This window comes from Dipodomys merriami, unplaced genomic scaffold (genome assembly GCF_024711535.1).
Source record: "Dipodomys merriami isolate MVZ:Mamm:240054 unplaced genomic scaffold, mDipMer1.0.p SCAF_20, whole genome shotgun sequence".
NCBI lineage: Eukaryota > Metazoa > Chordata > Mammalia > Rodentia > Heteromyidae > Dipodomys > Dipodomys merriami.
In genome coordinates, this window is record NW_027203382.1 from 31273069 (window position 1) to 31285637 (window position 12569).

Consider the following 12569-nt stretch of genomic DNA (forward strand, 5'->3'; position numbering starts at 1 on the left):
ATTTCTTATTGAAAGAGGGAGATTTGGGAACTTGCCCGTAGGGGGAGGAGGGAGATTAAAACAAATATTAGAGAAAGAAACTTTAGGCAAAACCATGGAAAATTGAGCTGTTTCAAAATAAAGAATTCTAAAGCCACTTGAATGACCCATTCCTTGGGTATGGTTGTGACAGTGTTGGTTTGGTGACTGGTACAACCATAGGCTGTGGTGCTGAAAGATCCTTCTTCCAGCCCAGTCTTTGCCACTTATTCAGAAAATAACCATGGGTACCGCCTATTTCCCTTAGCTGACCTCAGTTCCTTCATTTGTGAGAAAGAGTTAATGCCTGTCACTCTGTGATTATGAGTAAACATATGGAAAAGTGCTTTGTAGGCAGTAAAGGCATGTCTCCAACGATTTATTAGCTCCATGATGTCTCTTTAAATGATAGGGCTATTACCTATGTCAATTACTGTTATCAGAAGTCACTATTAAGTAATGTTGAGTTATGCAGAAAGTTTTTGCAATCAGCCTCAGAGGAATAGCAGGGTCTACCTTTGAAGGCTTTCTCTAACTCAGAACCTTGGCTTCCACTTTGAAAATGTAAAGTGGAGAATCCTGGAAGAAGGGTGAGGCAGAAGGCTGTTGTGGGAAGGGCAGTGGGCCAGATATGGGGATGACGGGAAGAAAGATACTAATCCTGTTAATATAAAAAGTGTTTGTTGTGTTTGCTAACTTGTTCCTGGTGCTTTGACTCACAGCTGGCACATTGAACTTAGTTGAGTGATATTTGTGGATATAATCATACTTGCTCCACTAATGATCATACCTTCGTTTAATTCAGTGGAAACAGGCAAATGAGTGAGGACACTTTTATTTCTTTCCTGACATTATTTGCTTACAAAATATTTCAGTAGAACATACAGCCTTTGTATGGGCATATGCTGGATGCCCTGACAAAGGTGTCTTCTGAGTCTACTGTTAACATGTACAAAAAGGCAGGGGAGAGGTCATTTTGAGCTGGAATGATTTAGGAAGGAAGAGCCTTGGGTTGAGCCTGAAAGATGGAATTTTATAGGCTATGGCCAATATGTTGTGACTATATTTTTTTAAACAGTGTGTGTCATCAGACTAAAGGAAGCTAATCTTAGGGAAGGACCACAAAGGTGTAATATCTATGTGCCTCTAATTATATAAAATAATATTTTTTGGACAAATTTAGCTAGGTAGGCTGATATTAGAGCCTGGACCCAGGCAGTGGAGGAACATTGCTTGAGTGCTTTTATGAAATATGAGAGCTCTTTGCATGTTTTTCCCCCTTGCTTGCTCCTGGCACTCTACCACTTGAACCACACCTTCAGTTGGATGTATTTTTTTAAAGATGACTTTGACCAATACAAATCTTTGTGGTCCCCAGTGGGTATCATTGATCTGGAATGAGATGCCTGTTTGAAGGAATGGAGCCACATAGGAAAATCTAATATAGCAGAAAGGGGAACGGGGAAAACGGATAGGACAAGGTATAGAGACTCCTGCTTCTTGGACTCTGCTGTTACCATAAACCAGCTTTTGCTGACCTCCCCCACCATACCTCCCCACCCCTTCCTCCTGACCTCCCCCACTTCTCTTCTTTTTCCTTTTCTTCTTCATCCACAAATAAAAAGGACTGTGGGCTTAAAAACTTGACTCACTCTCTGTCTCCATTGCTTTTGTCTTTTGAATATCTGATGTCCAGAAAAGCTAATAAATATGTAAGGAGAAGTTTTAGAGATCTCAAATGGCATAAAAGGGTATTGTTTCCCTCCAAGGATCAGAAAAAAGACACATACTTGTAGATTCTTTGTTCAATCTCAGAGATTCTGGGATGCCATACAGTAAGGCCACTGGACACATTGTACAGTACTGAGGCTGTTGTTAGATGTGTCTATAATTGGTTTGAGACTGTCCAACTCCTATGGCCTTCTCTCCATGAAGCCTGATCAGTTTTCTTAGTCTGTTATTTAGTAAATTTTAATCCTTCGGTCTTGCTTTTCTTGTTAGAAATGTCATCATATATATATATATATAGCTTTATTTTAATAAAAAATTAAAAGGCAAAGTTATGTCTGTATGGTGCTTTATTACTCTTGTTTCTGAATGTTGTATGTTGAACTATATGAGCTTTTTAAAAATGTCTTTAAGTAGTTGTACAAAGGAGTTACCATTTAACAAAGCAGGGTATGAGTATAATGCATCTTGCTGAATGTCACCCCTTTCAGCCTTCTCACCCATCCTTCCTCTGCCCACTACCACACTCACTCTTCTTAATTTTGTAGGATATACATTGAATTCTTCGCTGTATTCTTCACCTCTTTCTTCTTTATTTATTCTCTGTTCTGACTCTTAACTCTCTTTCTCTTTGAGTCTTACCTATGCTTGAGCTGCATGTCCACTTGAGTTTTCTCTACTTGATTGTCTCAAGTGTTTATTTGATGGAGACTACCCTTGTAATGCATTGTTACCTTCTATTTCTAGCGATTGTGGATGATGAAAGACTCTCTGCAGAGGAGATGGATGAGAGGCGGCGGCAGAACATTGCTTATGAATATTTGTGCCATCTGGAGGAAGCCAAGAGGTAAGATCCTATTTACTTTGTTTGCTCACCTTCTCTTGGTAATAGTCTTTGTGGGAGGGATGTGGGATTTGATGACCAGAAAACATCTGAATGGGCTAGATGTTCTAAAAAATTGTTAAGAGTGAATGGCCAGAGAGAAACATTTGCCTGTCTTCAGTGAATTAGACTTATTCTCACCTTCCATGGAAGGTCAGTGGGCTAGGAGTGATACTTCACTGGGAAAATTACTGGTTATTTCCAATTTTATATCTCCCTGGCTTGGATATGGGAACTTGACGTAAATCAAGTTCCTTTCCCCAGGAGTCCCTCCAGGTCTTTTACTCACCCTCATCCCAATGATGATAAATGCCTGGTAGGACAATAGCATATGGGACTGAAGTCCATCGGTCACTTATGGGTACTAAGAGTATGTTTATGACAGCAATCTCTCTTTTAAACATGTGTTTGTGTGGCCATTTAGGATAGCTTGTCTTTAAAATCACATTGACTCTTTCTAGACTCTTCAGGTTAGGTAGGTATTGAGTTCTTCGAAGAGAAAGTGAAGATAAAGAGTCCTAAGTACAAATACTTTATCAGTGGGATCAAGAGAACTTTGTTCTTTGCTGAGTGACTACTATATTGTCCATATATCAAGAGTTACAGTGTTATTTAGTGGTTTGTGTGAGAAAACACTACATATGATTATCATCTATATCATTCCATGGCACATGAGACTTCTCAGCCATTTGATTTGTATGGAAAATAAACACTGAAATGGCCAATGGTGTTAATTTTCTCTGGCCACTGAAAAATGGCTCTCTACAGAAGTAAAATAATGAGAATATTAAGCAGTGTTTTGTAGACCACTAATCAGTGACACATGCCTGAGTTTGGCATCAGAATTGCTTTACGGGGAATTTCTTGGTGTTGCTTAACATTTTAACACTCAACTTTCCTTAAGCTTTAATGCCCAAGTTTTAAAGGTTGTTTAACATGTCTGTGTGGTCTACACTTAAGTTGAAGGAAACTAAAAATTCCCTTCAGGGTAAGAGTATAGAAAACATGCTTGTAGTATAATTAAAAGTAGGTAACGAGAGTGGATGCTGGTGGCTGATGTAATCCTAGCTCCTTAGGAGACTGAGATCTGAGAATCGTGGTTCAGAGCCAGCTTGGGCAGGAAAGCCTGTGAAACTCTTATCTCCACTAAACTATCAAAAAAAGCCAGAAGTGGAGTTGTGGCTCAAGTGGCAGAGCGCTCATCTAGGCTCAGAGATAATGCCCCATCATGGAGTTTAAGCCCAGGACCAGCATCTTCCCCTCCCCTCTTTACCCATGTCCCCCCACCACAAAAAAAAGACCGTGCATTCAATGAAAAAAGTCTTGAGAATTAGTGGAAGCAGCTTGCCTTTTCTTGCTGACATTCTTTGCATCCTTGGCTTTTGCCTTCTGTCACTTAGGGAGACCAGATGAGTGAGTGGGCATTGGTAGATCTGATTTCCTACCATTTATGCTTTACCATTTATGCCTTATGACCTTGAATAGGTCATTTAACCTGCATGGAAATTATTTTGTCCCTTAGAATATGGCATGATAAGATGAGACCACTGCCTGCTCTATTTCGTTCATGTTTTTATTCTTATTCCTAAAAATCAGTGGAAGAAGGCGGACATCTATAAACTTTAGTCCAGTCAGGTGTGTGATGAGGACATAAGCAATGGTTTCCCTCGCCTATCAAAAGTGGAACAAAATGTAGTCTGGAAGCTGGTCATCCTTTCTAGTATTGAATTTTGTTTTAGGAAGTCACCACTACGATGATCATAAGTTCTTTGAAGAGAATTTCCTTAGGAGTAGTTACTTGGAAAAAAAAAGATTATAGAAATATAGAGTTCTTCCTATCAGATGGCTTTTTATGGATTTGTAAAAGAAGAATAGATGTTAATACTGAAGAAAGCTGCTTTTGAATATGTAAAACTTATGTTACTACTACTAGATATATGGTATTGTTTGAGTTAAGGAAGATATTTCACCTCCAAACCATAGCACAATGAAAATGAAAAATGTCTGTTTTAGGACCAAAAAAGAAAACCATTATTTATCAAGGCTCTTTACTGTACAATTGGAAGGCTTCAGATCATGCCAAGGAGAACTAATCGTGACTGTGTTGAACTAATATCCCATGACTGTGTGACAAATTACTCTAAAATTGGCAATTTAAATCAACAAGACATTTATTTCAGAATTTTTAAGGGTGAGGAGTCTGGGCCGGGCATGACCTTACTAGGTCGTTGGATTCCCGGTTTCTTGAAAGGTTGCATTGATCTCAAGATTTGTGTGGGCACAGCCACTTCAAGCTCATTCAGTGCTGTTGGCAAGATTCAGTGGCTGATAAGCATTTAGAGTGAGCACCATAAATCCAGCTGCTACTGGATTGTCTTCCCCCAGTTGCTTGCCACTTGTTTCTCCCCATAGGGCAGTGACCATGTGGCAGCCAGCTTCTATCAGTGAGCAGCTGAGAGGGCAAGATGGAAACCTTTTGTGACCTGTTCTCAGAAGTGATGACCTTGCTTTTTGTTGCATCATGTTGATTAGAAGCAAGTGCCTAAATCTAGGCCATGCTCAAGGGAGGGGATTACACAAGGGTTGAGTTCTACAACTGAGGGTTCATTCCATTTTGAAACAGGACCAGAATGGGCATATTGGTGGGAGTGTAGAGGGGGGTCTTTGTTCTTACTGTTAGGAGACCCAACCAGGAATTAGATGATCAGACAGATGTCTTGGACTGAATGGTAACTGTATTAAGGCAATCTATGTGTTGATTCCTTTTTTAGTTGAGAGGGTTTTTTTTGTTTTTGTTTCTTTTTGTGAGGTGGTATATGTGTATATGTCTTTGTGAGTGGGGGAGGGGGTTATCAGGGATACTCTTAACTCCAGTGAACTACCAGAAAGCCAGATGTGGATCTGTGGCTCAAGTAGCCACAGATACTTAGCCTTGTATGACAAAGCTAAAGGATAAACCCAGGCCCTGAGTTCATGCCCCAGTACTGGTAGACACACACACACACACACACACACTTGTAGCTGATGCGAAACATCCTACTGATTTGAAAAATTAGTACTACTGAGTAGATTTCGTATTAATGTATGCAAAATATATTTGAGCAATAAAAAGGAGTGCATTTTAAGATATTCTGATTTTGAGCTTTGGGGGAACAACTGTACAAAAACATTTAAGAGAGTTCTTTTTGGGAAAACTTGGGTTGAGGAACTAAATCCGTGGGGAACTATTGTGAAGGTCAAAGAATGGGAGAGGAGCTCTTGGCAAGCAGTAGAGAGTTTGCAAACTGCAGTTAAGCAAGGAATTATGAATGGGACCACTATTGTCCAACTCAAGGAAAGTTCCTGTAACATTATATTCCTTTTTTTTAAGCAAAGAGAAAATGCATACAAATCTTTTGCTGTGCTTTTTCTGTCTGAAGTTTGAAAATAAACAGAGCAAAAACCCTTCCCTAGGTGCTAGGCTTGTTTAGAAATATTATCTTTAAAGAGCTCTTTATGTGAGCCACACTGTTCTCTGTATGGGTAAGTCTGAGACAGTTTTGTATGTGCCCTGGAAAGAAAACAAAACATGGGTGTGATTGCTTTTGTGTCTGTGTTTATAACTCAGATACCAAAAGGACACCTCCTTGATTAAATCAAGTCTGTAGCTCAGGCCTAATCTAATAGTAAGCTAGTGAATTGGGTTTGAAAGAAGAAATGCTTTTAGTGTTTAAGCAAGTGAAAAACCCTAAGCAGCATGGGTTTTGCTTAACATTGAATAGTTGTGATTGCTTTAAAAATACCATATATATGTTTGTTTGTATGTATGTATGTATGTATATATCTTATGCCTGGGAAATACATAACAGAATCAGCTGGGCTTCCTGTTCATGCTTGGACTTTACTGTCCATATTTCTAAGGATATTCTCTGCAGATGTACTCCTAAGTGATGTTTACAAACACTTGGAATTTAGAGGAAAATACCTATCTTGGTACTCAACCCATTAAAGAGCTGTTATTGCTCTATATAAACTATTAATCGAAATTGTAAGGAATTTTTGTAATCCTGGTTACATAGGAGGCTGAGATCTGAAGGTTGTGGTTTGAAGTCAGCCTGGGTAGACAAGTCTGAGAAACTCTTAGCCTCCAGTTAACCAATAGACCCTGGAAGAAGAGGTGTGGCTCAAGTGATAGAGTGTCAGCCTTGAACAGAAAAAGCCAATGGACAGTGCCCAGGCCCTGAATTCATAAACATGCAAATACTAATGAATTGTTTTACAGTTCTAGGGCTTGAACTCAGGGCCTGGATGCTGTCCCTGATTTTTTTCCCCCAAGGCTAGTGTTCTACCACTTGAGCCACAGTTCCCTTAGGGCATTTTTTTTTTTTTTTGGTGCTTTATTGGAGTTAAGAATCTCACAGATTTTCCTACCCAAGCTTAGCTTTGAAGCACAGTCCTGGGATCTTAGCCTCCTGAGTAAACCAGGATTACAGGTGTGAGTCCTGAGTAAACTAGGATTACAGGTGTGAGCCACAGCACCCAGCTAGTAATCAAATTTTAAGGAACTTCTTCATTGTATTTTCAAATCATAAACCACTTTTATGTTTCCATGGTAACTGCATTTCTCCCCCATCCTCCCTTGTTTTCTCTCTGGCTGTGGCCTCACCTCTGCTGTCCAAGAGGATGAAGTGTGGGGTTGCTCCATGCAGCTCTGGTGGAGCAAGAGGTATATACGAACTAGGCATAGGAACCCCTCTCTGGCCTATTTCTTAGGTGAGGAAAGGACTGTTTATGTCTGTATTCCAGCCACAGGCTAGTATGGCCCCACTCTGCCAGAAGAAAGGGTTTATCTAGGGTAGCATACCAGTGGATGATACCAGTGGGGTGTCTGTGCCTTATGAAGAGATAGCAGCCAGTACTGCCTACCAGTGTGTGGGACTTGTAGCTAGGGCATCAAAGGAGACATAGAAGAAACGAACTGGTTGTTGATGGTGCTATTGTAGAAGAGACAGTTATTAAGGCTCTGAAGGAAGAAGCTGTAGAATTTGACCTGGGACCAGATCTGGGCAACAGAGGACACTAGGGGATTAGCGACTTCATTTCTTTTCTGAGTTGAGCCTGGACTTAGAACACATCTTTAGGAATATTTGTTTGTTTTTGTTTTCATGTAATATATATTTTAGCCTTGCCTTTGTGTTACACAGGTGCTAATCAGGTATGTTCTGGTAGATATAGATGTAATTTCTCAGAGTAATGATATTTTTAAAAATACCAATGCTTGCCGGGCACTGGTGACTCACACCTGTTAATCCTAGCTACTCAGGAGGCTGAGATCTGAGAATCCAGGTTCAAAGCCAGCCCCTGGCAGGAAAGGCTGTGAGACTCTTTATCTTCAGTAAACCACCTGAAAACTGGAAGTGGCACTGTGGCTCAAGTGGTAGAGTGCTTGCCTTGAGCTGAAGAGCTGAGGGAAAGCACCCAGGCCCAGAGTTCAAGCCCCACACCTGACCAAATAAAATAAAATAAAATAAAAAATACAAATGCTTCGTATTTAACATCTCAGGACAAAGACAAGTTGAGCAACTCATATTTGATCCCAAAGTTTTTGTTTGTTTCTCAGGCTCTTTAGTGTTGGAGGCCTGGGAGAGGTTTGAAATTTTCCATGGTCTCAAATGTATGTTCACAAGAGTGTCACGTGAGTGTGTGCTTACTAGGCACGAAGCCCACAGCACTCTATGGCTATGATGTTAGTGCATCCCTATTTCATAGCTGGAGCCACCCAGTCCTGGAAGAGCTTCTATAACTTGTCAACGTCACAGCCAACCAGCCACAGAAACAGTTTTACAACCTAGGTCTGAATTATGTCAAAGACATATGTGCTACAGACTGAAAACCCTGTCTCACTCAGTTACTTCTTACTGTGTTTTAGTCATGTCTTTATTGTGAGTTTTCATGTGGTTATGGTTTTAGGTTCTTTATGACTTTTTTTTCTTCTTTTTTTGTCCATATTGGGACTGGGGCTTGAACTCTGGACTTCACTCCCTCACCTTTTTTTTTTTTTCTTTTTCCACAGCTAGTACCCTACCACTTGAGCCAGGCCTCCACTCCAAGGGTTTTGCTAGTAAATTGGAAAGAAGTCTTTTTCTTCCCAGACTGGCTTTGAACCATGATTCTCAACCTCTGGCACACTGAGGATTTATAGGTGTGAGCTACCAGCATGAGGCTTCAATTTGTACTTACAGAGTTTGGTGGTGAAATTAGCAACAAATAGCCATCATCTACTTATTCTTCTGTCTTCATTTTTTTTTCCTTTTCTTCTGCTTGTTTCTGATTGGTTTCAACTGGTTTGTTTACTATGATAGTTCGTTATGGGAAGAATTTACCTTGCATATACCTTTCTTTCTCTCCTTCTTCAAACTTCCACCACTTGGTTGTTTTTAAATTTTAACAGGAATCTGCAGTTTTCTGGAATAGAGACTTTATTCTTTTCTCATCCAAGGTAGTTTTGGTGCATCTTTATTCTTGGTTAGGTCTAGATTCTGCTTTCAATTCACCAATTGTCTTTTTTTTTTTTTGGTTCATTATTATGACTGGTTTCAAAGAATGCTAGATTTTCTGTTGAAACATCAAAAGGTTGGAATGGCAAACGCCTCTGAGATCTCTTCCTTCCTGTTTGAACCTCCCACCCCACACTGCCTCCTGCTGTGATGCTGAGCCATCTTGAAATAGTATCAGTATTCAGGACTTAGATTCCAGGGAAGCTGGGAACCCGGAGGACATTCGAGGAGATTGTCATGTCTTCTGTTTCAGAATGGTTGCCGATGGCCCACATGGTCTTCCGTTGCTTTCTCAATGTGAATACTTACGTTTTCTCAAACAGGCAGATCCCTATTTCATGGGTCAGGGCACTGACTAAGAGAAGACTAAGAGAAGTTTATCAGCTCCTCTTCCTTATCTTTGGGTGAGTCAGAGATTTGGGATTAGGATAAAGATCTTCTGGCTGTTGCACAAGGCTTTTTTGCACCACAGTTCTTTCCAAGTCATGTGGATTAGAAAAAGTACCAGTTGGGAAGCTCAACAATGGAAATATACGACCATAATAACAAATATTAAACTTGCTTAGTAAATTCAGTGTGTTTGCTTTTAAATACTGAATTCATAATGTAGGAGTTTTGTATATATGTCTTTCTCATTTGTCTTATTTTTTGATGAAAAACAATCTATTTGGGTGTTAGAGCAGGGAATTAACACTATTCAGTATTGCTTGATTTTTCTTGCTTTAAATCACATAACTTGCAATACCTACCTTTTCCTACCTCTGGCATTTTTGCAGAGACAGAGTTGAAACAGGTACTTCATCTGTGAGAGGACTTTAGGGCAGTGATCCCCAAATCCATGACCCTGTATCAGGATCACATGAATGTGTATGCAAATGAAGGTTTTGGAAGATCACTGCAGATGATACACATCCAGCTCTAGGGACCGGGGCCAAGGGCTCTGCATCTTACCAGATTGCTCAGGTAGATTTTTATATACAATGATGTTTGAGAACTGAACTCTCAGGACTGAGGCTATCTTGGCTCCTAGTTCTCCTCATCAGCTTTGATGAAAAGAATGTGGGATGAGAGGAAAGGCATCAGGGTCATCATCTGCTAAAGTGAGAAGGATGAGAGGCTGGAGATAGGAAAAAGCAAAAGGGTACAAGGATTGGATGGAAGCCAGCACAGTTTTGAAGAGTCAACTAAAGTGATGTTTCTTTGTGCAGTCAATCAGTATGTTCATGAGAATTTTTCCTACAAGATAAGAGAACATGAAGGATACTAGATGTCATGTCATTGGCATGATGACAATTCATGGGGTGACGCTGGGGTGCTTATATGAACCTCCTGGAAATTGAGTGTCCTATAGATGTTGGGCTGGAAGTCAAGGAAACACCTACAGTGAGGATGAGGGCTAGATTTATAAAGGGAGTAGAAAAGTAGGTAAACAGAAAGCTTTAACCAGGAGTTTGGAAGTCTAGATCTCCAAGGTGGAGTTTTTACAGGCTTTGGTAAAGTCTGGGGTCTGGTAGGCTTGTATGTGGCTGGAGGGCAATGGAGGTGAAACTTTTTGATAGAATACATCTTTAAGAGGTACCTGGGGGTGTTATCAAAGTCACTCTGCACTCAAAGCCACCACGCAGAGGCTGGCACAGAATAGTGATTAGGGCCTGAAGAGAAAGTCCTGGAGGTTTAAAAGATATATGCTGGTTAGAGACTCAGTGAGGGCTCAGAATGAAGGCCTTAGAACAAGGTGTGTCTCTGAGAGCAGTCTAGATGGGACAGTCCAGACTTTCCCTTCTTTGGTTCTGTGATCAAGGAAATTTGGGGAACAGCAACCCTGATCTGAGTTGATAAAAAGTGGCATTGTGAAAATAGATCAATGAAAACAAGTAGACAGTGAAGATTTAAAGTAAACAGTGTTGAGAAATCGGAGAATTATCATTTCTAACAGATCCAGAGTTAGAAAGGCACCTGGTCAGGAATTGGTAGGTTTGGCGTTGGTGTGGTAAGGAGGACTTAGTGAGACACATGGATGTGTCTAAAAGCTGTGGTCAGGACACAGAAACCACTGCAAACCAAGTTAAACAGTTTTATATTACGTTTCAAGAGCTCTGTGTGATGATGTGTTTAAGTGCATGTATATCTCACTTAATAGAATAAAGTTTCATAAGAAAGCACTTCACTTTTATGGGAAACAACACTCCTGACATTTACTCTTTCGTTTTCAAAAAATGCTGGTTTACTGGTGGCCTGTGGTTAATGCCTGTAATTTTAGCTACACCAGAAGTTGAGATCTGAGGATTGAGGTTTGAACCTAGCCCTGGCAGGACAGTTTGTGAGACTCTAATCTCCAATGAACCAGAAAAAAGCCAAAAGTGGAGCTGTGGCTCAAGTAGTAGCGTGCTAACTTTGAGCAACAAAGTTCAGGGACAGTGCCCAGGCCCTGAGTTTAAGCCCCAAGACCAGCAAAAGAAAGAAAATGCTGGTTGTAGCCAGGCATTGATAGCCCATGCCTATAATAATACTAACTACTCAGGAGGCTAAGATCTTAGCATCAAGGTTCAAAGCCAGCATAGGCAGGAAGGTCTGTGAGACTCATACCTTCCAAAAAACTGGAAGTGGAGCTCAGTTCAAGTGGTAGAATGCTGTCCTTGTCTTATATATTTGTCCTACATTCATTGTACCATTGCACTTTATGATTGTCTTCTCCTGGAGCTCAGCTCTCAATACCCCAATGCCTAGTGAGTGTTGTATTGGTTGCCTGAGTAAATGATCAAGTTGTGTTACAGATCCTGGCTGTGATTTCTCATCCAGTCTGAATTGGATTACCAAGGCCTTGTGAGGGATGCTGATTCTCCCTATTGGATGGTCCTTTGGCTCTTCCTGATCATGGGTGGTTTTCACTTCTGATGTTCACTAACCCTCTGAAAAACACAGACTAGACCAAACTGCTGACTGTGTTTGAGTGTTTTATGGTGAAAATGGTCGTCTTCAAATTGTTGCACTCTCATGGACATTCAGTGGATCCTATCACAGTTCATTTTGTGCTGTGAGCACGGAATACCTGATCCCACGACAGAAATTGTTTGGGATCTCAGTTCTGGAGGCTGGGAAGTACTAGATTAAGGGGCTGCATTCTGGTGGGAGTGTTCTTGCTACAAAGCACCCTAATGGAAGGCATCCCGTAGTTAGAGTGTGTGCATGCATGAAAGAGAGGGGAAACTCCCTGCTCCGGGATAAACACTCTATTCATCCAGACCTAAAGCTCAAAGCTTCTTAAAAGTCTCACCTTGCACCATGGTTGCCCTGGGGATCAAGTTTTAACACACAAATTTGGGGGAATAGACTCAAACAATGGCAGTGTGGCATGCCTCTCACCATCGTGACATGCTCCTTACCTTCCAGTTCAGTGATACAGC

At 40.7% G+C, this 12569-nt stretch overlaps 1 protein-coding gene across 1 annotated transcript in view; it reads left to right on the forward strand.

Moving 5' to 3' along the window:
• The window catches only part of LOC138833021 (ras GTPase-activating-like protein IQGAP2), a 258468-nt gene that overhangs the window by 38072 nt on the left and 207827 nt on the right, over positions 1-12569 (forward strand). The window contains exon 2 of the mRNA XM_070031378.1: positions 2494-2593. Within this exon, the coding sequence (XP_069887479.1) occupies positions 2494-2593 (100 nt within the window). The remainder of the gene's footprint in view (positions 1-2493; positions 2594-12569) is intronic.